Genomic DNA, 24,437 nt, shown 5'->3' on the forward strand with positions numbered 1-24,437 from the left:
ACTTAAAACTACTCCAAGGAGGTAATAAAATAGAAAAAAATTTCATATTTTAAACATTTATATGAAAAATTATAGCCTGGAATTGTTGTTTAAATAATCACAGAAATATTACTAATAATCTCTTTAGTACCAGTAGACCAGTACCTATGTTACGTTAGATTCGATACAAGTCATAAATATATCAAGTCATGTGGAAAAATAAAACATTTGAGTATCGTAACTAACCTAGCCTATGTAAAAATTATAACTAAAGTAATAGAGATCTTACAAATTCGAAAATTAAATAGTCATTCAACGTGAAGACATTGATTGCAGTATACAGTAATAATATGCCGTCTCCTTGGCACCGAATACAAAACATACACAAATTGACCTTTCTTAAAATTTAATATCTTTGCACTGGTACTGTATGTTTCACTGATACGTATTGTTGTGTTGTCGCAAAACTATCGCTAGATATATAAAAATATCTACCAGTTTTAACTGTGACGGTTTACGAACTACGACATATAATAATATTTAAGTACTACAACACTGATCCGCGCGTATAATACGGTAACAATTTTTTTTTAAGGTTATGGCCCGGAATCAAGTCCTTTGGGCCATACGGTAATAATACGATGTTGGCGTGTTGCCAGCTTAAATATTTAATATTTACGACATAAACCCTAGTAGGGTAATCCAATAAGTTATACTTTTAATTTAAGCCCGTTCGACATTGAGTATACTATAATATTTTACCATAAGAGAGAGAAAGCAATATAGGTTAAACAGGAGAGAGACAAAGAAAGAATGGCAACATTAGTTAAGTACTTAGTTTACCAATCTGGGCGCTGTAATAAAGGAAGATCTGGGGGTCGAAAAATGCCACATTGCGCATTTCACCTAAAATACAATTCTGCTATTTGATATTTATTTGACAAAGGCATTTTGGCATTTTTCTACAGACTTAAATATCATAGTATAAAGGTGGATTGAGACCTGTGTATAAACAGAGCTAGAAAAATAGTAGCAGTAGTACCATTTTATAGTAGGAATGCTCGCTTCTTGTGTTCCAGCGACTTTCTTCTAGTTTTATAGTTCCCGGTCTTTTTATCGCCCTAAAGCGATGGTCAGCGCCTTCTTGAAAAATCACATTCAGGTGTATCTTTTGTTAACAAAACCTCGCAATATACGAGCTAGTTTCAATCCAAGTAAAAAATTATGGTCTAAATTTTTACCCGGATTGAAATGAATTGGAAGAAATACCAACTTACAAATAAAAAATAAACCAAGGATGAACGTACCCACGTAAGTATTAAGATGGTAAGTATTTGACAGCCAAGCAAAGTTCAGTCGAATTGTATGATAATCTACGAATGATAATGGATTCAATTTTGCTTGGCTGTCAAATACTTAAGCCCACGTTCAACCGTGGTTTATTTTTATTTGTAAGGTGGATAGGGTTTTATAAATTCACATCAAAATGTGATTTTTCTAAAAGGCGCTTCCGTCATTATCAATATATTGATAGAATGATTTATGTTTAGTACACGTGAATCGCGTTATGTCAAACAAAAAATATGGAATGGTCGAATTGCCGAACTGCCTTTTATACAAAATATTCAATACGGCCTTTATAGACTCCGTGTCAAACAACATTTTTGTTTAAATATTTTGTAAATTAAGTACCTAATTAACGCATTCTACAGCATTATCGAAACATTTTAATCGCTTTACACGAGTATAACAGAGATAACCTGCAAATGTTTTGTCTCACTCTCTCATTGAAAGAAGTCAATCTAAATGTATACTTTTCTCTTTCTTATCCTCAAATATTGTAGTAACTTCACTGTGTGGCAGGCTGTACACCATAAACTCATAACAATGACATCAGTGAAACAAACATTACATCGATATACGTGTGTTTCTATCTTTCAATACAGCAGTCATACCCTGGCGCTATTTCTCTTTGTCACTCGCACTCTTTTTCTTCTGAAATTAAAAAAAAAACTAGTAGGTAAAAAAATCACGTTCAAACACACTACAAAATTAAAACAGAATATTGTTATCGAAGTATTTATTTTCTATTTTTTTAAACGTTTATTTTATATTTGGTTCTATTTCATTTCAGTATTATGTCTGGGCTTGTTAAGTTGCTGTGCTCGACTCTAAGGCTGTGATGGCTTCAGATGATACGTCAAATCGTATACTTTTCTTTTTATATGGGAATTTCTGTAAACACACGGAATACGTCAGGTACAGTCAGTGCACTAACATAGCAGCGCCTTTTCTTCTTATCTTGTGGGTTGAGAGGTGAATGACCAACTTCATCAACCCTGGTGTCAAGGTTATTATTGAGCCGCCAAAGGCCCAACGGCTTAACGTGCCTTCCGCAGCACGGATCGTCTTACTTCTGGACAATCAGGTGATCAGCCTGTAATGTCTTAACTAAACAATCACAAAGAGATTTTTGTGATTTGCCCCACCGGGTTTCGAACCCCGGACCTCCCGGATCGTGAGCACAACGCTCAACCACTGGACCACGGAGGCCTAATAGTGAAAACCACGCAAGCGTCTTTTGAAAAATCACATTTGGAAGGGATTTTTAGGGACAAAACCTTGCAATAAGTAAGCTAGTTTCAATTCAGGTAAAAAATATGTGGTGTCAACTTTTACCACAAATAAAACTAATTGAAATAAATCTAGGTTTTGTTGAAGAAAAACACACCAGAATGTAATTTTTCAAAAAGGCTCTTACTTGGGTTTCCAGCATAAGGTGACGATAGGTATCCAGGCTTATTATACCCTGTAGGGTTCAACTACATTTGGCCGCACCGCATCGCACATTCCCATGCTTCTATCCTCTTCTGTCACTCAGAACCGGCATTTGCTAAAGCGAGATGAAGAGCGGGCGAGCCTCCTCCCGCCTCGTCGATTCAACCGCGTGCAGTCGCATTATCTCACTCTAGCAAATCACGGTGCTGAGTGACAGAAAAGGATAGAAGCATAGGAAGTGCGATTCCGTATTGCCAAATGTAGTTCAACCCTATAACGTAACATGGTTAGAATGACAGTAGGACAGAGATATAGTACCTAGCGCGAAAGAGACGAGAGATATGTCTCCTGAATGTATACAGCTTAGGAAGAAAGGGACGAAAGATATGTCACTCTCATGTTACTTTTTATAGGGTATAGGGCACTGTTAGGGCACTGCACGTACCTGGTGGTACTAAACAATGATGCAATAACTAGGACTGACTTCATAAGTTGTAGAAAATCTATGAAGATATAAATGGATAACTTATAGGTGTATAAAATAGTTATTTTGGTTACTTACTTGCTCAGCCCGAATTATATCGACGGCTTTGACCAATAGACGTACAGCTGCTGGTTGAAATTTTGAGGATATTGCATAGACGCGCGAAATCGAATAGTTCAGCCGAATATTCGGTTAACTATTCGGCAATGCTTTATGTCAGCTATGGTTTTTTTAAAAAAGTGCTGTCTATTCTTTTGTCTTGTCTTGTCGTTGTATGTCCTTTCATTATAATATTTTACTAATTTCGTTTTTACCTTCTAACCTGACCAGGCGGGTTTGCATGACAACCGCGCCGCGCGCGTCGCAAATTATATTGAGCGCTTCGACCAATAGCCGTTTGACGTCCATCTACGTAGATAGTATCGATTATTGGTCCAAGCGCTTTTGTCCGGCCAAATAGTTAATGCCATCTGCGGCAAATCTACAATAAGTCACGTATAAAAAATTAAAAAAAAAAATATTAAGTCCAAGCACTCGATATAATTCGCGCCGCGCGCGACGCGGTTGCCATGCAAACCCGGCTACGCTCCTTAACATTTATCCATCAAGGCTGTAGCAGTGCTTGTATCTAGTATAGATACAAGCTATATAGATACCTTGTCCTTGGCGCGTGGGTCGGCGTTCCTGGAGCGCTCTCGCTCGAGGTCGCTGTGCAGCGCGGCCAGCTCGGCCGTCAGCTCGCTCTGCACGCTGCGCAGCCGCTCCACCTCCACCAACACCTCCGCTTTGTCTTTCACTGGAGGATTACACCAAGTGGAGATTAAAACACCAAAATAGTTACTGTTAGATACAACCATAGAATAAGGTATAATTCTCCGCTCCCCACCCAGCGGCTGAGCTAAGTTTACCTCACCCCCTCCCTTATTAATAATAATTTAATATTATTGATCTCTAATCCTTCAGGCGATTATGTTGATAATTAATACAAAATTATTCGAAATATCGAAGAAATAAACTTTTGTCAATCTCTTACGATATAATTTTTACAATTGTTATTTATTTCTTATATATTGGTCCTGTAGATAACGAAATTAACAATCTTATCCGAATTATTTTAAGGCTTCAAATGCGGGCGGAGTACTACGGATTCTAAATACATCTATTTTGACAGTTTCTCTTCGTATATCGCCTTAGATCCCGTATCTGACATGGGCTAGATTCAAAAATATGTCAAGTACTCACTTTCACCCTGTCCAAGAATATTGCAGAGCTTCTTGTTCCTACTCTTGACGGTCAGCAGCTCCTGCTTCAGTCCCGTTATCTCGTCTTTTAGAGCTTGTATCTCCTTGTCCTTTCTCTCTAGAGCATCCGCGAACTGTACCCGAGTGATGACCTTCAAATTAAAACAATAAAACAGTTAATCTTCTCACCGGTCAATGACTGGTGCGGGTCCGAATGGCCAGTGCACGTTGCTTTCGTAAACATATTCATATTTGCAACAAAACCCCCGCCACTTTGACCCACATTCGCCTCTTTTTTAATGCGAACAGCGAAGGATTTGAACTGCCTGCCGTCGTCAGTTTTTCCAACTCGTTATAATTTGGATGTCTTCAAGGCTAGAGTGAATAGGCACCCACCATCAAGTAAGATTGTAGAAATTGTCAAACGAGAGCCTATATTATTAAAAAAACAAGGTGATTTTTGTGATACCTTTCACTTCGCCTAATATGTCGTCAGCAGTTTTCTTGGCCAAATTTTGCAATTTGCAACTTCCTTTTGCTCCGTGATTTAAGTTCTTTCCAATCCTATCACTTACCTCATCCGACACGCACTTCCTATTGCGAACTCTGTCGATGATTTTGTCCTTTAGTAGCTCGTTCTTGGCCTCGTCCTTAACCCTTTCAAAGAACTCCGTGTCTTTGTTAAACTCTGCGTCCTCTACCGGTTGTTTCTCATCTTCGTGGTTGACTGAAAGAGGTTTGAATGCAGTATTTTAAGCAAGCCCACTTGGACGGAGGCGACGGGATCTCTTGCTTTGTTTTGTATTGATTTTGAGCAATTGGGCTAATCTTTCTATCTCCCTAGCGTTATCGCATTTTTCACTGGTTCCGCGTACCTGACCTGAAGATTTGACAGATCCTGGTTTTACAGAAGGGACTACCTGTCTGGCCTAGTGCTGCAAAGGACTTTAGGCTTTTAGCCCTAAATTTCAGCCTACCGAGTCCTTTTTGGGACTAGACCAGTAAAATAGGGCTTTAAAAGCTTCGTCATTTTAAAAAACTTTTAGCCATTTTTAAAGTAGTAGGCTTTAAAAAAGCCTATAGCCTTTTTAATGTAGTAGGCTTTTAAAAAGCCTATAGCTTTTTTTAAAGTAGTAGGCTTTTTGGGACTGGAGTCTTTATTATCATTTTTTAGTAAAAGCCTTTTTACCGATTTCAAAAAAGGGAGTTATCAATTCGATACGTATGTATACAGGGTGTAACGGAAGGGGGGTATCAAGCCGAAAGGGGACAAAACTATACCTTATGTAGGTCTTCTCTGCAAAATTTCAGTTAAAAAAAAACACTTTTGATATTTTTTTCAATTTCAGTTAAAAAAAATATTTTAATATTTCCAGCATGTAAAAAACGCGGCACAGCACTATTGAGGTCACTGTTCTTAATCCACTCAAATACACTCAAAACTTGCATTGGCACTACACAATCTCCTAGCGCGTCCTGGTCGCCTGGTACTCGTGGCGCTCGCACGGCCGCGATAGGTACGAAATTCGAGCGGGCGCGCGGCGGCTTTGGCGGCATCGTCAAAAGGAGTCGGCGGCCGATTGAAACAATCCGAGCCGGCGGCGCGTCGGCGACTGTAACAAACAATAATGACACTAAAGCATCTAATAATTGGAGTCATTTTGCTTTGACAACTATTCTCACATAATTTTATTAAAATTGAAAATTACCTACTTGTTTAGGTAGGGTATTTAATTTAATAGTAAATAGGTAACAAAAGTGTGAATGTGTGGGTAAGTAGGTAGGTAGGTAATTAATAATTAGACTTACGTTTTACAAGAAAGGTTCGAAATGTCGTCCTCCCCGTTCGATGCACAGACCTGCTCGCCTGTAGGTAGATGCCCTGGTATTGCGCAGCATCTCCGGCGTCACCGTTCGGAATGCTTCAATGATGCGCTGCTGCATCTGCTCCCTTGAGGTGCACTCGACGGCATAGACGATGCTCTTTATGTACCCCCATAAAAAAAAGTCTAAGGGTGTGAGGTCTGGAGATCGCGGAGGCCACGCAACACGGCCTCCTCGCCCTATCCATAGGGGGAAGCGAGCGTCAATGTGTCTTCGGACGTCAATGGCAAAGTGTGCCGGAGCTCCGTCGTGCTGGAAGACCAGTTCGTTGCCCATGACAATGTTGACATAGGTGGTCAATGGCATCGTAGCTTGTAGGAGCTCGTCCAGATCGTTCTCCAGAAACGTCAGATAATTGACGCCGTTCAGGTGTTGATCCAGAAAGTGTGGACCCATAAGCACATCTCCAACAATACCAGCCCAAACATTTATCCTCCATTGGTGTTGGAACGACGACTGGGAGGACAGGTGGGGGTTGGTGTGCGACCAGTAATGTTCATTATGAACATTACTAATCCCCCCTCTTACAAATGATGCTTCATCTGTCCACAACACTTTCGAAGAAAAGTCTGGTGAGCTTTCCACTTGAGCTCGGTACCATTCGCAGAATGCCACACGAGGTAAATAGTCAGCAGGAATTAGCTCCTGCGTACGTTGTATGTGATAAGGATGCTGGCGATCTAGGTTCATCACTCGCCACACTTGCATATGGTTCGCAGCCCCTAATGCCAGGGCAGCGTGACGCGTGCTAGTCCTTGGGTTGGCTGCAAAATGGTCCAGTACGGCTTCTTCAAACTCCGGATCACGGGTCGCCGAGCGGCCAGTGTCTGATGACGCGTGGAAGGAGCCCGTTAAATGCAGGCGGTTAACCATTCGCCTGAAGCAGCGCAATGAAGGCAGTTGCCTGGCTTCATCAGCTGGTCTACCTTCTATGAATCGCTGACGATACAAGTCCCGTGCTTCACTCAAGTTGCCATCGCTGGCACCCACACACATCATCATTTCGTAATAAACTCCATTACTCAAAGACATCTCGAACTATCACTGATCACAGTTATCAAAACAAATCAAAATTTCGAACTTCACTCCGCAGATAGTAAACAAGCACTGGCAAATAATTTGACAGTTTACTTTCGTGTGCATGTTTCTATCTCTTTCGAATCCTAGTATCCTGGTACTTAAGGGTATGTTATTTCTTTGTGCGCAATAAAATATTTTTATGGTACCTATTGTTTGAATGAATGAATGTTTTGTATTTTATGAAAGTAGGTACTTATTTTAAGATTACTTTGAACCTAGAAAAGTAAAAAAGTAGTTTATCTAATAAGAATCACCCGCGCTCACTCTCTGGCACTAACACAGAATTGCCACGTTTCTTCGCAAATATCCCGCGCAATAGCAGAAGGCGATATTAATCTGTCGATAATAAGACATACTATCACTTGTACCTGCCCTTATCCCTAATGGGGTGGGCAGAGTCACAAGAACATCCCATTAGCGGTACGAGCATGATAATTATTTATGTACCTATGTTATGATTACTTGTGGCTCTGTCTGCCCCATAAGAGATAAAGGCGTGATATGTATGGACGTGACGTATGTTCGGTACGGGCATGTAGCGATACATACGAGCGTGTATTGGTAAGTGAAATTCCGCAGTCTCTGCCTACTCCAATGGGAAAAAGGCGTGATGTTATTGTTCACTGTTGGACAATACGACTACAATTTAGAAAGGAAAAAAAATACTTACAAAAAAAAATATTTTTTATCATGGTTAATGATAACTTTCCCTTAACAGCACCGCCATTTTGAATTTTGGGTGCACTAGTGTTTGCCGATCAATGAATGACTATCGATAAAATCTATCCCGACCGAGAGTCGATCGATAGCAAGTCGACTATCGGTCAAAAAGTTAACAGAAACATTATCGATTAAGTGCAATACAATCGATATTATCGTTGCGGATTAATAACAAACTATCGATAATTTTGCCCTCAGTCAATAGTATTGCTACACTCCGATAGTATGGCTATTTTGAGTGGGTTGATTGTCTAAACTGAATTTCAATCACTCAAAAGTTCATAAATTTAGATTTTTTGAAAAGTTACATTTTTTATTTCTACCAATCAAAATCGTAGTTGAAAATGATTGTGATCGATAATCGATACTGAACTATCGATAGTTTGAAACACTAGCGTGCCTTTTTCTATTCGCGAGCCCTGGCCTCCTGGTACAGGGTATAAATCCCATTAACTGTCCCAATGCAATTTGCAATTCCGTGCTTCGGAAGGCACGGTTGGTCCCGGTGACGTTATGTGTTTTTAATTCCTTGTACGCAATAAAGTATTATTGTATTGTACGAAAGTACTTATTTTAAGATTACTTTTACCATGTCATAGTAAAAGTAGTTATGTTAGGTAGGTACTTTACTTGAGAAATTAATTTTGTTTTTACTATGTTGTAAACGTAACATTAATGTCTCGTTAATAAGATACACAATCACTTGCAGCTGCTCGTATCCCTAATGGGGTGGGCAGAGCCATAAGTAATCAGAACATACTAACATAATATCACGCCCGTATCACTAAGGGGTAGGCAGTCACAACGGTACTTGAGAAATTTATTTTGCTTTTACTATGTTGTAAATCCCCAAGGAATTCTAACAAGCCTCTGACGTTGCCAGCCGCCTCAGGGAGGCACCCCGTCTGGCCAAGGTGCCGGACCCGGTAGTTGGCGGCTCCTTCACACTCCAGTAGCACATGGGCCGCTGTCTCGTCCATGCAGGTTCTGCACAGGGGCTTGTCGGTGACACCTAGTGTAAACAGATGTTTGTTGATATCACCGTGACCACACAGCTACACCTGCTACCTGCAGCTGTTACCTGTATTAGTGGAGACCTCTTCACATTTAGAATTCTTTTGGAGAGACAACTATTGATGTTGGGTAGTGCCATCTTAGCCTGCCTTCATTTATTTACGGTGGTTCATAGTCTGGTGTGTTTGTTCATTCCCAAATACCCTAATACCGAACTAGCTTTATTTGCGGATGATACAGCCATCTATTCTTCGTGCCGTGGTCGAGTTATGATGACCGGAATTCTCCAACGCGCCAATGCCTTGGGCAAGTAGTTTCGCAAATGGAGAATCAAGGTAAACCCGGAGAAAAGTGCAGCGGTGTACTTTTCAAAGGGCTATTATAGGGTGAGAGCCTTCAGCGCTCCCCATTTGTCCGGCCAAGTAGTTAATGTCATTTGCGGCAAATCTTCGATAAGTCACGTCAAAAAAAGGTGTGTTTGTTGGCTGCTCTCGTTCGTAGCAGCGAGCGAACCTGTCCGAATGAGATCGGCAATATCGGTTCCGGACCGATGGCTGTTACCTCCCGTTCCCCTTCTAGCCAACTCGTCCGCCGCGTCGTTACCTCTTGAATCGCTGTGTCCTTTGATCCATTGTAAAGTGACGTGGTTGTACTTGCACACCTTAGTCAGTGATTGGTGGTAACTGTATGAGTAGTAGTAGTAGTTGTTTAGGGCCTGCAAAACTCTGAAAGTATTCTAATGAAACTGTCCCGTACCTAGCTAGCCATGAACGCATACGCCGCTAGCGTGATGCCCATTTGACCTGGATTTGGTGTTAAGGGAGCCTGATATTACATAATCATAAAATAAAGCATAATACACAAGGAGACGAGATGTATTGTAAAGTACATTTCTTTATCAACTATTAATGTAGGTAATCGACTACATTTTTGGACAAAACTTGTACAACAAAGTGACTCTGCCCACCTCAGTAGCGCAGTAAGTGTGATATTAGATATGTGTAATTACTTGTGGCTCTGTCTGGTCCATTAGGGATAAAGCCGTGATTTATGTATGTTCAAATCTTCTTCTATCCTATGGGTTGTGAGGTGGATAACCTGGTGCGAGGGTTATTATTGAGCCGTCAAATGCCCCTGACATGGCTCATGTAACGACTACTTACTTACTTCAGTAAGTAGTAACCGGGACCAAAGCCCATTGTTTTTTTAACTATTGTGTCTGGAAATCTTGGCCTCACAAGAATGAAACAAAACAATTTAAAAAATATTGATTATTTATGGCCATCACTGGCACGTTTACCCTTTACTAGGGCAGGCATAAATAAAAGAGGTGGTAGCTGTTCACTCAAAAGTTAAATACCTTGAACAGCTGATTGCTACGTAGTGTTGTGCAAATTTGAATTTATTACATGAAGACCTGGAATTCAATTGCTCATAACTAATGCAAATATGAACGTAGGCGGCCAATACTCTCGCATGTGATTTGTAGATAGTGACAGAGTTGGCACACTTCGGGTTGATACCCCCCTTCCGTTACACCCTGTATAATATTATTGGAGCTACATAAAATTCACACATGATATTGGCCTTAAAAATCGGTTCTTCTGGCGTAAGTAATTTGTATGGGGCTGACGGGACGTGCTGTTACGTATTACTATAATTATTAGACTATTTCCATACTAATTGATAGTAAGAAGTTATTTTCAATATTCATAGTTAGTTAGCTAGTTGTGCATCTAACAATAAATCAATTTTTCACAGTGTTTGTGTAGGTATATATGTTTTTAAAGTTTGTTGTACCCACCCACACTTTTACTTTTTTTTACTTGAGAAAGGGACTGTATGTATAGCCTAAATAACCTTAAGGTCTAAGAGCTTCATAGGCTTTTTGAGCGTCTTATTTTATTAAATTAGTCTTAAACAAGGTTAGGCCTTTTTAAGGCCTTTAGGCTTATAACCAATAGGCTTGAATAGGCTTAACCCTAGCCTAGCCGCAAGTACTAAATGGCTTTATAGGTTTTTAGCCTACTAAGCTTTTTATTTAACAGTCTAGTCTTAAAATAAGGGCTAAAAGCCTAAAGTTCTTTGCAGCACTAGTCTGGCCTAATCGTTTATAAGGCCAATATTTTTACTCCTCTTAAGTGTAAGTGTTTATGTACCATAATAGTGCAATAAAGTGCCCATATTTGACTGACTACCCATAGAACTATTGGTAAATTTGCCCCTTGCAAAACTTTAGCGCCAGGATTTACTATTGCTCTGTCTGCGCCGATTCCGGTCAAGTGAACGCTTTAAACACAGTTATAATGTACAGTCAGTGCTGCAACTGAAGTAACAATTGACGTAATAAGTTTTTATACTTCGTGTAAGTACACTGACTGTAGAAAGTAGGATTTAGCGGTTTCTAGGCTACCCAATCCACCGGGCCCGATGCATCAAGGTCACGGGCTCGCGCATCATATGCCGCTATTAGACTTGCTCGAGATCGTAGTTACCATGGGTACACCTACCAATTTTCTATTCGACTCCACGAATCCAAACACCGAGCCTGTCACCATGACGTATCGGCCAGGATGGGTTGGCGAACGTAATAAAATAAAATAACGTAACCGATTTCCGTAAGTTAGTACTTACATCGAAACGACCTCTGTGGTCCAGTCGTTGAGCGTTATGCTCACGATCCGGAGGTCCCGGGTTCGATTCCCGGTGGATACATATCACAAAAATTACTTTGTGGTCCCTGGTTTGGTTAGGACATTACTGGCTAATCACCAGATTGTCCAAAAGTAAGATGATCCGTGATTCGGAAGGCACGTTAAGCTGTTGGTGCCAGTTACTACTTACTGATGTAAGTTACATGAGCCATGTTAGGGGCCTTTGGTAGCTCAATAGTAACCTTGACACCATAAAAGAAGAAAACTTACATCGAGGCTCCTCCCCAGAGATCATATCGTTGAACTGGTCGAGGCTCATGACGTTTTTCTTCTTGTTCTGCTTCTTGCTGGATTTGGTCTCGACAACTTTCTTCTCCATCTCCGCTTCTTTCTTGAACTGCTTGTACACATCCTTCTTTTCTTCATAGTCCAGCTTTGACAGGAGAATTGCCTGTGAATGTGAGCTTTTTGGTTGCCTGTATTGAGATTGCCTTGAATAGAGGTAGAGATGTCTTCTACCATTAAATCAAGCCAGATCCACATAAGTTTCAAAAGCTTTTCTCATTCACTTTGACCACTCCAATAGGCTTGCAACTAGTCAAATCAGATACTTTTTACTAAATATCAAAACACGAAATTACTAGTATGAAAAAGCACACTGCCATAGAAAAATGTGATAAAATTTTTCTTGATTAAAGTTCATAAGTTAAAAAAAATGCTTTTGGTTAGAACATACCACAGTTGGCTCCACCATTATTGATGGTGATGTGGTGAGGTGTGGGTACTTAGCTCATCTTGCGATGGATATACATCTGACTACCCCAATTGGAATATAGTTCTGAGCTTATGTTATTATTTTTTTATGATCTCAAATTTTTTACCTATGCTTTGTAACATGTTACCTGTTGTAGTTCAGACTCAAAGTTGCCATCAACCAGCTGTTCATCCTTCTGCTTCCAGGTCTCCCACTGTTCTGAAGTTGAGCTGGCGGCCTTCGACTTCTTCTTCTTGTTTGCACTCTATTAGAATTTATTGTAATTACTTTCATTGCTTTTTAAGCTCAATGAACCGTGGTACTTAGTTCATCTTGTGATGGACGTACCTCTGACTACTCCTATTGGAATATAGCTGTGAGCTTATGCTTATGCTGCATTTATTTATTTAGCTGCTTCAACTGTTTTAATATTTATATAAACATTTCTAGAGTATCCTCAAATTGACTGACAAGATGGGTAAGAGAAATAATTTTCAGTAGGTATTTCTTTACACTGCTTTTTTTCTTTAGTCTTTATTTTTCAATATATTTTTTTTATAATATTATCTACTGACACATAAACAGCTAGGTATATAATATTCACACACAAGGAATCCATATTTTGTTTGTAGTTACCCAAGTTTTTAAATTATTTTTTATCTCTTAATTTTTCTGCCTTACTTTATATCAGCTACCCTGGAAGTTACATGCTGATATGACATACTTATTTAACTACATTTTACTTACAATACATCGTAATGTTTTGCTTTTTACAAAAGCTTTAGTTGAATATTCTATGTAAGATAAGTACCTATACAATTTATATAGGTATATAAGAGGGTACCTGTGGTTTTGTGTTAGTTTTGGCTTTCTTGGGAGGATCAGGCTTCTTGGCGGCGGCGCCCTTGGACTTTTTGTTTTTGCTGTCGCTAGAAGACGGGTAGTCGTCGTCCTCGATCTTCAACCCGGCGAAACGCGATTGTACCACCAAAGCAGCCATTTTTTCGCTACTAAACCATAAGTTAAAATCTTAAGTTGCGTACTTTTGCGTACTCACAGACAGTATAATGACCGTATGTTACGACCGAACAAAAATACTACCTGCTTTTTTTACTGGTAGAGTAAACAACAATGATAGAAATAAACAAAATAAACAATGCAAAATAACAAAAATAAAATGTATCTATTAAGAGATTCCACTGATGTTTCATTCAAATAGTAACTCGCAACTATACAAAGATAAAAACACTTGCCTATTGGAAATGTATGGGAATTTACTGATTTACCAAGAAATAAAAAATAAACTGCAACAACAGCGGCAATGGACACTATTTGACAATTTATATCCGGTGTTGCCAGAAATGCAAAAATCAATCAAATAAACTTCGTACGTGTGCCTATGCGTGTATCCGAATATTTTTTTTTTTACATTCCACGTAGATTTTTTTGAGGATAAATAACGCTATGCAAACAAATGACAGAAATAACTTCAACCTGAGCTAGTCTTTTCTATATTAATAGTTGACGCTTTTAGCAAACCAATAAAATGTAACTGCCAAAATTCCAGCTGATAATCAAATGTTTTTCGGCGGGACATCAATTTGTGAATTTCTCTTTTATTATACTTTGTTCAAAGGGAAATTATTCAAATAAAAATGAAATTACAGTGTCAAGTGGAAGTAATAAACCGAGTTCACAGCAGTCTAAATATAAGGTCCAATGGAAAGTACTTAAAATCTACATTAGCTTTAGGCAGGGAACCGAAGAATGAAAATGAATATTTTATCCTACACTTTTCGTCTGTTAACAGAACTGGAGTTAAATATAAAGTTAAAAGTCTGAAACAGGCGTTTGTTAAGTGCTTGAATGAAGGGAAAGCGACGTTACGGTTTGAGGATCCACCACACGATTTGTGCATCAAATGTGAAGCTATTCAGTTGAAGTGTTTTATGAAACTTCTTAAACAGTGCATTACTGGAGACACTAAAGGATTACGCCTCTCAGACTTATCGAATATTAGCGTAACGTCTAAAGATATCGCTCCGACTAAGATGGTCATAAGAGATAGAAGCGAGTTCCCATCAAAAGGCCTTCCCAGAACCTTGGAGTCTCTGACTTTAGCTGGACTGAAACTTTGCAATTTCAGAAGAGACGTGCTACTGCTTCGACACCTTTCTGTTTTGGATTTAAGTAATAATGAAATTGAAAAAATACCTGCAGAGTTTGGTAACACCTTTATTTTCAAATAATTTAATTATTGACTTTTAATTCATGAGATTAACACTTCATACTGTTCTTGTGACTTGTAGGTAGAATGCCCAACCTATCAGAGCTATACTTGGCAAACAATCAACTTGGGGTTAAAGGAGAAATGGACTGGAATTGGCTGCTAGGACCTCAGGCATGTAACATACTTCCTGTATGCTATATTCACATTTATTGCATTATCTTACGCTGCTTTTTCTATTTACTTACATATAGGACAGGAATGAAAGGTGGTATAAACTTTACAGTAAATTATTTTTATACTCCTATAATTTTAGGTTTTTATAATTTTATTTCTGGACACAGACCTTTTCTCATCAACACACAAGCACACCTACATATAAAACACAATTATTTTAGAATTAGTGTTTTTCTTAAGCTACAATTATTTTTCCAGATAAGCAAATCTTTGAAATTGTTGGACCTCACTGGAAATAAGTTGAACCATCTCTCTAAAGGAGTGTGGAAGCTGCAAAGCCTGGTCACACTGAAACTGGATAATAATATGATAAAGAGGCTGCCTGCTACTGTGGGACGGATCAGCTCATTGAGGTAATGTCTCAATAAAAACACCTTATACAAGAACACTTATGGCACACTTCGGACAAAAATCTCAATGTGTGCCCCATTACTATGTAAGTGTGTGAATGAGACAGACAGTATGTGCGCGCTCCCTCTTACTCCTTAGCGGATGGCACAGTAAGCAAGGCCTACACCCAACAATCGGTGAAAAAAGGAAAACAATTTAAAATGAAAATTAATGAACTGAAAAGTCTGGCCATCATTTGAATTCCCTATGTTTACTAGTTTCAAAATACAAATTGCATAAAACATAGATGCGTTAAATTTATGTTACTATACTACAGCATAAAATTGTTTTATTTTGCTTACAGGTACTTAACACTATCACAGAATAGACTAGAATCCCTCCCTTGCAGTTTAATGCACTGCAAACTAGAACATATTGACCTCTCCAGCAATGACTTCCACATCATAGAGTCAGCACCTCAGCCTAACAACCGTTCACTGTGGGATCTGTACGTCAGAGGTTTAGTTCAACTGGCAGCCAAAGTAGTATTAAAGCACAAGATATACTATGCTCCAAATATTATCCCACGGACTCTAGTACACTTCTTAGACGAAGCCAACATGTGTATTTGTGGGGCTCCGGTAGTAAATGACTTGTTTTACATAAACAAACAGTTTGAAATGAAAGATTTCTTCAGAACAACAGTCATCAATAATAACAGAACACGTATGGTGAACTTTGAAATCTATTTTTGTTCCCCAAAGTGTTTTAGTAAGAGTTAGTTAAGGCTGTGCCTATTGGAGTGTAATTAAATAAAAATGCATTTAAATGTAAGTTATAATTTAAATAAACTTTTATTTTACAAAATATTTTTCATTGCACTTAAATTTTAAATTAGCTTTTTAATATAAACCTTCTAGCTTCCAGCTGATATCTTGAACAACAGGGGCTATTCGTATGTGGGGCTCTGAAACAAAAAAAAAATCTAAACCCAAAGTCTCATAAACCGATGGAAAATCTACCTCCCCGCGTCCACTAAAGTGGATAAAGCCAACACTCCATATCGCTATTCTACTACAAGTTAGTAGAGGTGTCAAGGCACTATGGGCTAATAACCAGCCCAGTTAGCAGAGATTGTGTTACTTAAAGATTCCTAGCATGGAGAAAAAACAATTATCGACGCTCAATTGTTAGTTTTAGTAAAACATTAAAACTATTAAGAGCTTTTCCAGCTGCCAATCTTTTTCAACATGGCTTAACTACTGCCAAAAGTGTAGTTTCCAACTAGTCAAATCAGTTAACTTTTTACTAACCGTCAAAACATGAAATTATTGTGGAATTTGTATGAAAAAGCAACCTGACGTCATAGAAAAGTGACAAAATGTCGCACTTACTATTACATTCTTCTTTATTAAAATTTATAAATAACTTCAATAGAAAAAATAAAACATTTTTTGTTACCTTTCGATCTGTCTTCATTTAGTAATCAGAAGTACATAATTTATCTTTGACCTAGGAAATTACTCAATTAGAAGCTCAAAAGAGGCTCATCTCCCTACCGCTAGTGTTACCTATCCCGTCCACAGCACAATAAAACGCGTGTAAAAAGTGTTTACCAAGAGAAGCAAGGCCTTGCGGTATGACAGCGGGCCCGCCCTCCGGAACGTTCTGCGCGGCGATGGAGGCGTTGGTCGCCTCCAGCACTAGCTCGCTTGTCCAGATATCTCGGAAGCTGTCCTTCATTTCCTTCAGCAGCTTCTCAAGACTTGTCTGAAAGATAAAAATGTTCTCAATAATCTAAGACATAAGGGATAAATCTATTACTGCCCCTATATAGGATCTACGGAAAATTCCACTTGATATTAACTAAGAATCATGGTCTGAATCCCCCTTAGTATTTGTTACGATGTCACTAACACGCTGTATATACGATCTATAACAGTATATAGACGGACAAGCGCCATCTAGCGCATATTTTAGGAATCGTTAGTTCGCTTCATTCATTCGTTTTTATAATTATCAATGTCAAAGATATTTTGTAAAGTGTTAACAAGGAAACCTAACAGATGTCGCTATTAACCAAGGCCATAATAAAAGAATACCAAGATGGAGTGACGTCACATGGCCTTTTATTTTCCGCTCCTGATTTAATATTACAAAAAACCAAACGAAGTCAATTATCACATTCCAAAACGTACTCTTTAATGAAGTTACAGTAGACCTTGCGTCTAAAAATAATAAGCTACTCAAACCACCCCACAGCCTAACACACAATCAGCCACACAACCTACCACACAACCCACATATTCTCTACCTGTCACACAATACTAACGCAAGGCTTGACCCTGACATGTACTTGGCTTAGGCCCGTGCATGTCAGTAAACCGGCAAAAGCCGAGGAAACCTAAGGTGTTTAAAAATAATAATAAAAAAAAACCAAAAAAATAAATAAGTAAGGTAGGTCGTTATTAATTAAATAAATAATTTAGGATTTTTTTTAAACGTTTACTGAAATATTTAATCTCAAAAAGACAATGTTATGAATCCTTAACCCATCAGTTGTTTTATGTATTTCTATATGTTTAAAATGTACTATAAGTAAATGTAAAAAATGTCTATAATTATTTAACCTTTTTTATTCTAGACGAAATTATATCATTAGTTAATTACGTACACGAACATTTTAATAACATCACCTGTAAAACGAAAGCCTGCTTATCCTGGCCGAAATAACTGAGAGCCACATTGACATCTCTCACTTGTGCCCTCAACTCGAACGATGACGTCACCAGGGTATGCAGCGCCATGACCAGCGCCACGTCTTCATACTGAGAGCCTTCCTTCAGAGATGCCACTTTACGCTCGTGCTTTCTTCTGTTCTTACTCGACCGGTATGAACGGCTGGGAACGATATAGGAAAATTGGTCTTCTTCTGTCGTGTGGGTTGCGAGGTTGATTACCGACCCCATCAACCCTGGTGTCAGGGTTACTATTGAGCCGCCATTGGCCCCTGGCATGGCTCATGTAACGACTAATAACTTATATCAGTACGTAGTAACCAGGACCAACGGCTTAACGTGCCTTCCGAAGCACGGATCATCTTGCTTTCGGACAATCAGGTGATCAGCCTGTAATATCCTATCCAAACTAGGGATCACAAATTGATTTTTGTGATGTGTCCCCACCGGGATTTGAACCCGGGACCTCCGGATCGTGAGCCCAACGCTCAAACCACTGGATCAGAGAGGCCGAAAAATTGGTAAGTATACCCTACGAGGAGCCCTGGTAGCGATTTTCGAACTCCATAGAAAAAGAAGTGGTGAAGGAAAAACATCGTGACGGCCTCGGTGGTCCAATGGTTGAGCGTTGAGCTCACGATCCTAAGGTTCTAATCCCGGTGCGGACATATCACAAAAATGATATACTGGGTGTTAGTGACATCGTAACGAATACTGAGGAGGTTGATTCAGACCATGATTCTGAGTTAAAATCAAGTGGAATTTTCCGTCGCAAAATTCATAATTTTATTTTGTTTTAGTTTTTTTAAATTATTTTAAATTCTATACTTTTGCGATGGAAAATTCCACTTGATATTAACTCAGAATAATCAGATGGATCATCCCTCTCAGTATTCGTTACGATGACACTTACACTTACACCCCGTACAAGTACATCCGGTAGCCATATAAGTAGATATGGGTGTTAGTGATACCGTAACGAATACTGAGGGGGATGGTTCAGACCATGATTCTGAGTTGATATCAAGTGGAATTTTGTGTCAAAAAATTCATGAAATTTTTTTTCTTTTTAATTATTTTCCAATCCATACTTTTGCGACGGAAATTTCTACTTGATATCAACTCAGAATCATGGCCTGAACCACCCCTCAAAGATTTCGTTACGATGTCACTAACACCCTGTATATATTTTTTTTTATTGAAATCAAAAACATGAAAAAATACCTTAAACGCTAAGAAGCATTGTTAAACCCCACCCCATTGTTATTGTGATCCCTGGTTTGGTTAGGACGTTACAGGCTGATCACCCGATTGTCCAAAAAGTAAGATGATCCGTTCGGAAAGCACGTTAAGCCGTTAGTCCCGGTTATTGCTTACTGATGTAAGTACGTTGTCGTTACATGAGTCATGTCAGGGGCCTTTGGCGGTTCAGTAATAATCCTGACACCAGGGTTGATGGGGTTGGTAATCCACTTCACAACCCACACGATAGAAGAACATCGTGAGGAAACCCACATTATACATGACAAAAATTACGAACTTCGGTCAATTTTTAAATAAGACAGTACACGTAAGAAATTACTATGTAATTTATAAGCTTCTAACTTAAACAACCCACTGCAACCCCCACCGAAAGCCACATGCTATCTCGTCGCACCTACGTAGACGCAGGGGCCGGCAACGTAAAACTATAAAATAGATACTATCAATCCATAATATAATAATTGGGTCGTGTACTAGGTTCAAGATAAATTATGAAATTCTGATTACTAAATAAAGACACATCTAAAACTAACGAAAAACATTTTCTTTTTTCTATTAAACTTATTTATGAATTTTAATCAAGAAAAACGTAATAATAAGTCCGACATTTTGTCACGTTTTTCTATGACGTCACAGAGTGCTTTTTCATACAAATTCCATAGTAATTTCGTGTTTTGACGTTTAGTAAAAAGTAACTGATTTGACTAGTTGGAAACTAGCCTATTACTTATCCTGACCTTGAGCCCCTGGAGGAAGACGCCAATGTGCTACCAGCATCAGAATACAAATCACAGTCCCTATTTGCAAACGTGTCGTACATTTCTACAGGGTTTTTAATTTTATTCTCTCGGACTAGCTTCAGTCGGTCTCGATGACGAATAAACATGCACCAATTATTTTCCACTAATTCTTGAAGATTTTTGTATTCTTCTAGCAGCCCTGGTTTAAGTTTATCTTCTGGAAGATAAAGAAGACAAATGAAGGCAACTTCTCATAGATAGCATGACATACTGGTAACGAATATTTATCAACAACCCTGGTTTCAGAGTTTGCATTTGTTTTTTTAAGTACTCAAATTGGCGCCCAAAATGGGACCACTATTTTGTAATTTTTTTGATGCATAAAGAATAAAGAAATTACATTTTGTTTGTTTTATAAAATAACAAGCTAAAATACTACCTTTCAACTCATCTTTCTTATATTGTGTGCAAATTCGAATTGCTGTTTTGTACTGTCCACTTTCGATGGCGTACTGGATTGCTTCATCTTTGTCATCATAAAACTGTTCCAGAATACTCAATGCTTCACGGTGACGCTTTTCGTCTTTTAGTGAATTTATGAGGTCCCTATAAAAAGACAACACTTTAATAAAGCGAATGAGAATAAATTATTTGAGATTTTTTTGGATCTAAATGAATACTTACCAACACAATTGCTTGAACTGATCTTTCGGCCACATTTGTGCTAAGTTCACCGCCAATTCCCACTCCAAAGCATCTTTATAACACTCAATGGCCTTATCAACATTTCCGCCTCTTTCATAAACTATACCTGCATCGGTAAATTGCTTTTTCAGCCTAAGATAGAGACCAAAATCTTCTGATATTTGTTTGTAAACCTCTTGGTCTGGTGTAAAGAGATTCAGTGCTTCTCTATAAAGGCTGTGGTACTTTACAAACGCCTTCAACTCTGCGTATCTCTCAGGGCCACACTCCACTAAACATTGCACAGCTTTATCAAACCTCTTTAAGTGTTTGTTTATTGAAAACCTTTTGTAATTTTGCTCCATCTCATTGAGTTCGTTCAACATTGGAATAAACTCTTTCGGATCTTTCTGAGACTTATTAGCAACGAGAAGTACCAAGTCGAAATCATACATCCCTAGCGCAACGTCGAAGAGTTTATTTACGTCGACCATGTATAGTAAATATTTCAGAGCCTCGTCAGACCCAACAGGAAGTTTGGCACCGCCTTCTTCTCTCATCTTCAGGTCTTTTATAAGCGACAGAGCGCTTTCAAGATCTTCTACGGTATTTGTTTTAACAAAACTCGTCAGGAATGGTAATATTCTGTGATCAGTATCAGACCTCATACTCAAATTAGATCTAACAAGCTCACATACTCTTTGCACCTTGTTCTCGCAATTGTCATTCGCTTTATTTTGTTCGTCAGCGTAATTGCTCGAGTACATTGTCTTTGTCACGTCAACATTCTCCAAGTCAGACAAGAACAAACTCAACCAAGAATTGTTTTTTATTGCTTCCAAAAATACTTTGATGGAATTGATGAATTTCTCAGGATCGTGATCGTAAATCAAATTCAGGTTTATCCTCTGTTTCCTCATCAGATCAAAAGCTTCGTAATACTTGAGAGAGCTCAGATATTTTCCGATAATTTTCAAAGACAATGGTCTAGGTTGGATAGCTTCTAAATTGCCTCTTGGCATTTGGAATACAGTCCTAGTATCATTAGGCACAACAACAATTAACTTACCTCCTCTTTCAATCTTCCTTTTATAAACATGTGCTGTTTCGTTCTTGGAATATTCCTTAATAGCATTGAGTCCCGCATTGGTCAACTCAGTACAAAGAAGAACATGCTGTAATGTTGTTAGTACAAGAAAATCAGTGTGAACATAGAAGGAACTTACATTATTCATAATCATCATGTTATCAATGTACAAATTTCCTTTATGGGAAAGACCAATTAAGTGTAATTCCCCTTCTACAGATACCACATTAAATCTTGGGCACGGTGCTTCAAATGACACATCCTGTGGTTCAATTTCCCCTCCAGCAGTATATAGAAGGATATCACCATTGTTTAATTGCAAATACACTTTAGATGAATCTGTTGGATGAGATTCTATTCTTAAAACTTGTGCAGGTAAAGATTCGACATTCTTCTTAATAAGTTTATTTGCATCAATATTATATTCTACAATGTGATAGCCCTCATTATCAACAGTGACACAAATTATAGTGTCATGTTTCAACCAATGCCAGTTGTAATTTTGGAATGGAAACTCATACTTATCCAAAATTATAGTATCCAGTGCTTTGTATTGCAGTGGGAACTTTTGTGTCTGTTCATAGATGACAAGTTTTTGATCAGCAGTGATTACAAAGTATGTGTTAGTACTTTCATTGCTTGTTGGTGCAAAATGCACTGAATTTGCAAAGGATTCTAGCTCAATTTCCAAAGCAGCCATTGGTGGAGGCACAACTGTCTGTCTGAAGCCTGTAACTAGAAGTTTCCTGCCATCTATCACAGTTACAACTGCATCATCATCATCTGTCTTGCCTTTACTGTGGTCTACATTCCAAATCCATGTGTAAGAGTAGTGATATCCATTACTTAAAACTATGTGTAACTTCTTATTGTTAGCCACATCAAAATCATTGTCCCAAAGGATCTTTCTGATATTCAGTTCTGTATTGAATACCAGAGTTTGTTTCAGATACCAGTGGTAGTTACTCATTGTGAATAGAAGCAGTTTTTGTGTATTATCTGCCATATCTTTACATTGTAGTGTTATTATTTCTGAATCTGAACTCCAAAGTAGATCTTCAACTGTTGTGGTAGAATTTACAGGTATATCAAAACCTCCGTGTTTTAGACCATTCTTTTCAAAAAAAGAAACTATGTATTTATCAGGTAGTTTTTGTGTTGTAGCTATGACATTACCACTAGGCCTCCAAGACAGGTTTGTCTCCAAACCTGGTTGTTTTTCACTGGTGTATTGTAAGTGACCTTCTCGGTCGAAGACTTTGAATCGTCTGATGCCTTCGACTGTGAAACCGACGGCGTATAACTCACCGTCGCCGCGCCAAGTTATCTTGACTGTGTCATCTGCTTGTGGATCTGCAGGTATATTCATATGTTTTTCAGTGAAAAGTCATTAAAATATTGAGCAACTAGTCTATTAAAAGCCCCTATTGAACCTTCCAATAATTAGAAACAAAACATAATCTAAAGATTTGGTATTGCCAGAGTAGAAAAGACACTCACCACCACTGACTTCAGTTTTAGCTTTAGCAGCTTGCTTGCCTTCCCGGCCATGGAACTGAGTCTCCTTCTTACCCCAACCGACCGTGATAAACTGCTTTTCACCAAACTCCTCGGCAAGGAGGTTGGTCTCCGTGATAGGGTCAAATGTACATGACATGAGAATTGTCGACATTTCTCTCGTCACCAGGACTAGTAATTCTTGGTCGGGACTCCATTCCATTGCCTTAAACATTAATTTCCAAATAAAGGAAATTCTAACTGCACGTAAATACTTGCTTTATGCATTGCTAACTAATATAGAACACAAAACGTGGAAAACTAATAATTTTGGTATAATCACAATATATTATAAATATTTGTAACTATGGATACAAGCTAGTTAGGTAAATAAGCATACCTACGAATCATTCATAACAAACTTGCATAAGAGATCGATACTAAGGACTTCCCCATTCATTTCTAAAGTATTAAAAAAGTGGTCAGTTTACCAGCAGTCCATTGTCGCACACTCCAGCTAGATCGCAGCTGGTTCCACACTCTCCGATCGTAAACAGCTCCCCATTTGCGAGCCCCACACACACCGTGTTCGGCAACGACAGGAACGTCACGTCCACAGGCTTGTTATCCGGAGACGCTACCTCCGACAACTCCCTACTCCATGTCTCATCACCATCTTCATGAAAACACTTCACCACGAGGTTATGTGAACAAACATACAATTCCCCGACGTTCCCCTCATCGTGACCGTAGCACATGAGGAAATCATCATCGCAATTGATCTTTAAGTCTTTCACAGTCACATCCCAAAGATTCAAGTTCTTCATTGCGCCAGAATTACGCAGATATCAGAACAAAAACAAGCACAGCGCTATCCACGTTCCGTTGACATCAGAGAAATGTCATCGTGACGTTATGTACAAATATTGCCACATGAGAATATTGTTTTTTTTTTAATTCGGTTTTGAACTTTTAAATTCTAAGATTTTGTTTGATTGATTGATCAGTCAAAGATGTTTTTCGCCGCATAACCAGAAGTTTCAACA

At 38.6% G+C, this 24,437-nt stretch overlaps 3 protein-coding genes across 6 annotated transcripts; 1 reads left to right on the forward strand and 2 right to left on the reverse strand.

Moving 5' to 3' along the window:
• Positions 1 to 40: 40 nt before the first annotated feature.
• Positions 41 to 13,946, reverse strand: LOC126370703 (G kinase-anchoring protein 1-like). 4 transcript variants are annotated; one of them, XM_050015715.1, is made up of 8 exons: positions 13,690 to 13,832; positions 13,433 to 13,598; positions 12,737 to 12,853; positions 12,105 to 12,285; positions 5,058 to 5,209; positions 4,484 to 4,634; positions 3,898 to 4,037; positions 41 to 1,974 (listed from the first exon to the last, which is right to left on the reverse strand). In XM_050015715.1, exons 1-8 carry the CDS (start codon positions 13,797 to 13,799, stop codon positions 1,942 to 1,944), a joined length of 1,050 nt encoding a protein of 349 aa, XP_049871672.1. In that variant the 5' UTR covers positions 13,800 to 13,832; the 3' UTR covers positions 41 to 1,941. The 4 variants fall into 4 exon arrangements, with proteins under 4 accessions (XP_049871672.1, XP_049871673.1, XP_049871671.1 ...); XM_050015716.1 differs by lacking the exons at positions 41 to 1,974; positions 13,690 to 13,832 and adding exons at positions 2,093 to 2,214; positions 13,842 to 13,946; XM_050015714.1 differs by lacking the exon at positions 41 to 1,974 and adding an exon at positions 2,093 to 2,214.
• Positions 13,947 to 14,145: 199 nt separating this feature from the next.
• LOC126370691 (leucine-rich repeat protein 1) lies at positions 14,146 to 16,243 on the forward strand. The gene is made up of 4 exons (XM_050015702.1): positions 14,146 to 14,814; positions 14,898 to 14,989; positions 15,251 to 15,405; positions 15,747 to 16,243. Exons 1-4 carry the CDS (start codon positions 14,244 to 14,246, stop codon positions 16,162 to 16,164), a joined length of 1,236 nt encoding a protein of 411 aa, XP_049871659.1. The 5' UTR covers positions 14,146 to 14,243; the 3' UTR covers positions 16,165 to 16,243.
• Positions 16,206 to 24,289, reverse strand: LOC126370651 (putative elongator complex protein 1). The gene is made up of 8 exons (XM_050015611.1): positions 23,883 to 24,289; positions 23,395 to 23,617; positions 20,808 to 23,247; positions 20,563 to 20,729; positions 20,121 to 20,340; positions 18,079 to 18,283; positions 16,999 to 17,152; positions 16,206 to 16,349 (listed from the first exon to the last, which is right to left on the reverse strand). The coding sequence occupies exons 1-8, from the start codon at positions 24,216 to 24,218 to the stop codon at positions 16,285 to 16,287; spliced, it is 3,810 nt and encodes a 1,269-aa protein (XP_049871568.1). The 5' UTR covers positions 24,219 to 24,289; the 3' UTR covers positions 16,206 to 16,284.
• Between the last annotated feature and the right edge of the window lie 148 nt (positions 24,290 to 24,437).

This window comes from Pectinophora gossypiella, chromosome 11 (genome assembly GCF_024362695.1).
Source record: "Pectinophora gossypiella chromosome 11, ilPecGoss1.1, whole genome shotgun sequence".
NCBI lineage: Eukaryota > Metazoa > Arthropoda > Insecta > Lepidoptera > Gelechiidae > Pectinophora > Pectinophora gossypiella.

Coding starts and splice junctions, on each gene's coding strand:
- LOC126370691 (XM_050015702.1), top strand. CDS start 14,244: ATGAAATTACAGTGTCAAGTGGAAGTAATAAACCGAGTTCACAGCAGT. Junction 14,815..14,897: donor AAAAATACCTGCAGAGTTTG/GTAACACCTTTA, acceptor TGTGACTTGTAG/GTAGAATGCCCAACCTATCA. Junction 14,990..15,250: donor ATTGGCTGCTAGGACCTCAG/GCATGTAACATA, acceptor TTATTTTTCCAG/ATAAGCAAATCTTTGAAATT.
- LOC126370651 (XM_050015611.1), bottom strand. CDS start 24,218: ATGAAGAACTTGAATCTTTGGGATGTGACTGTGAAAGACTTAAAGATC. Junction 20,730..20,807: donor CAGTTCAAGCAATTGTGTTG/GTAAGTATTCAT, acceptor GTCTTTTTATAG/GGACCTCATAAATTCACTAA. Junction 16,350..16,998: donor GCAAGGCCTTGCTTCTCTTG/GTAAACACTTTT, acceptor TTTTTGTTTCAG/AGCCCCACATACGAATAGCC.
- LOC126370703 (XM_050015714.1), bottom strand. CDS start 13,799: ATGAAACATCAGTGGAATCTCTTAATAGATACATTTTATTTTTGTTAT. Junction 12,854..13,432: donor AAACTAACACAAAACCACAG/GTACCCTCTTAT, acceptor AAATTCTAATAG/AGTGCAAACAAGAAGAAGAA. Junction 4,038..4,483: donor TATTCTTGGACAGGGTGAAA/GTGAGTACTTGA, acceptor GTAATCCTCCAG/TGAAAGACAAAGCGGAGGTG.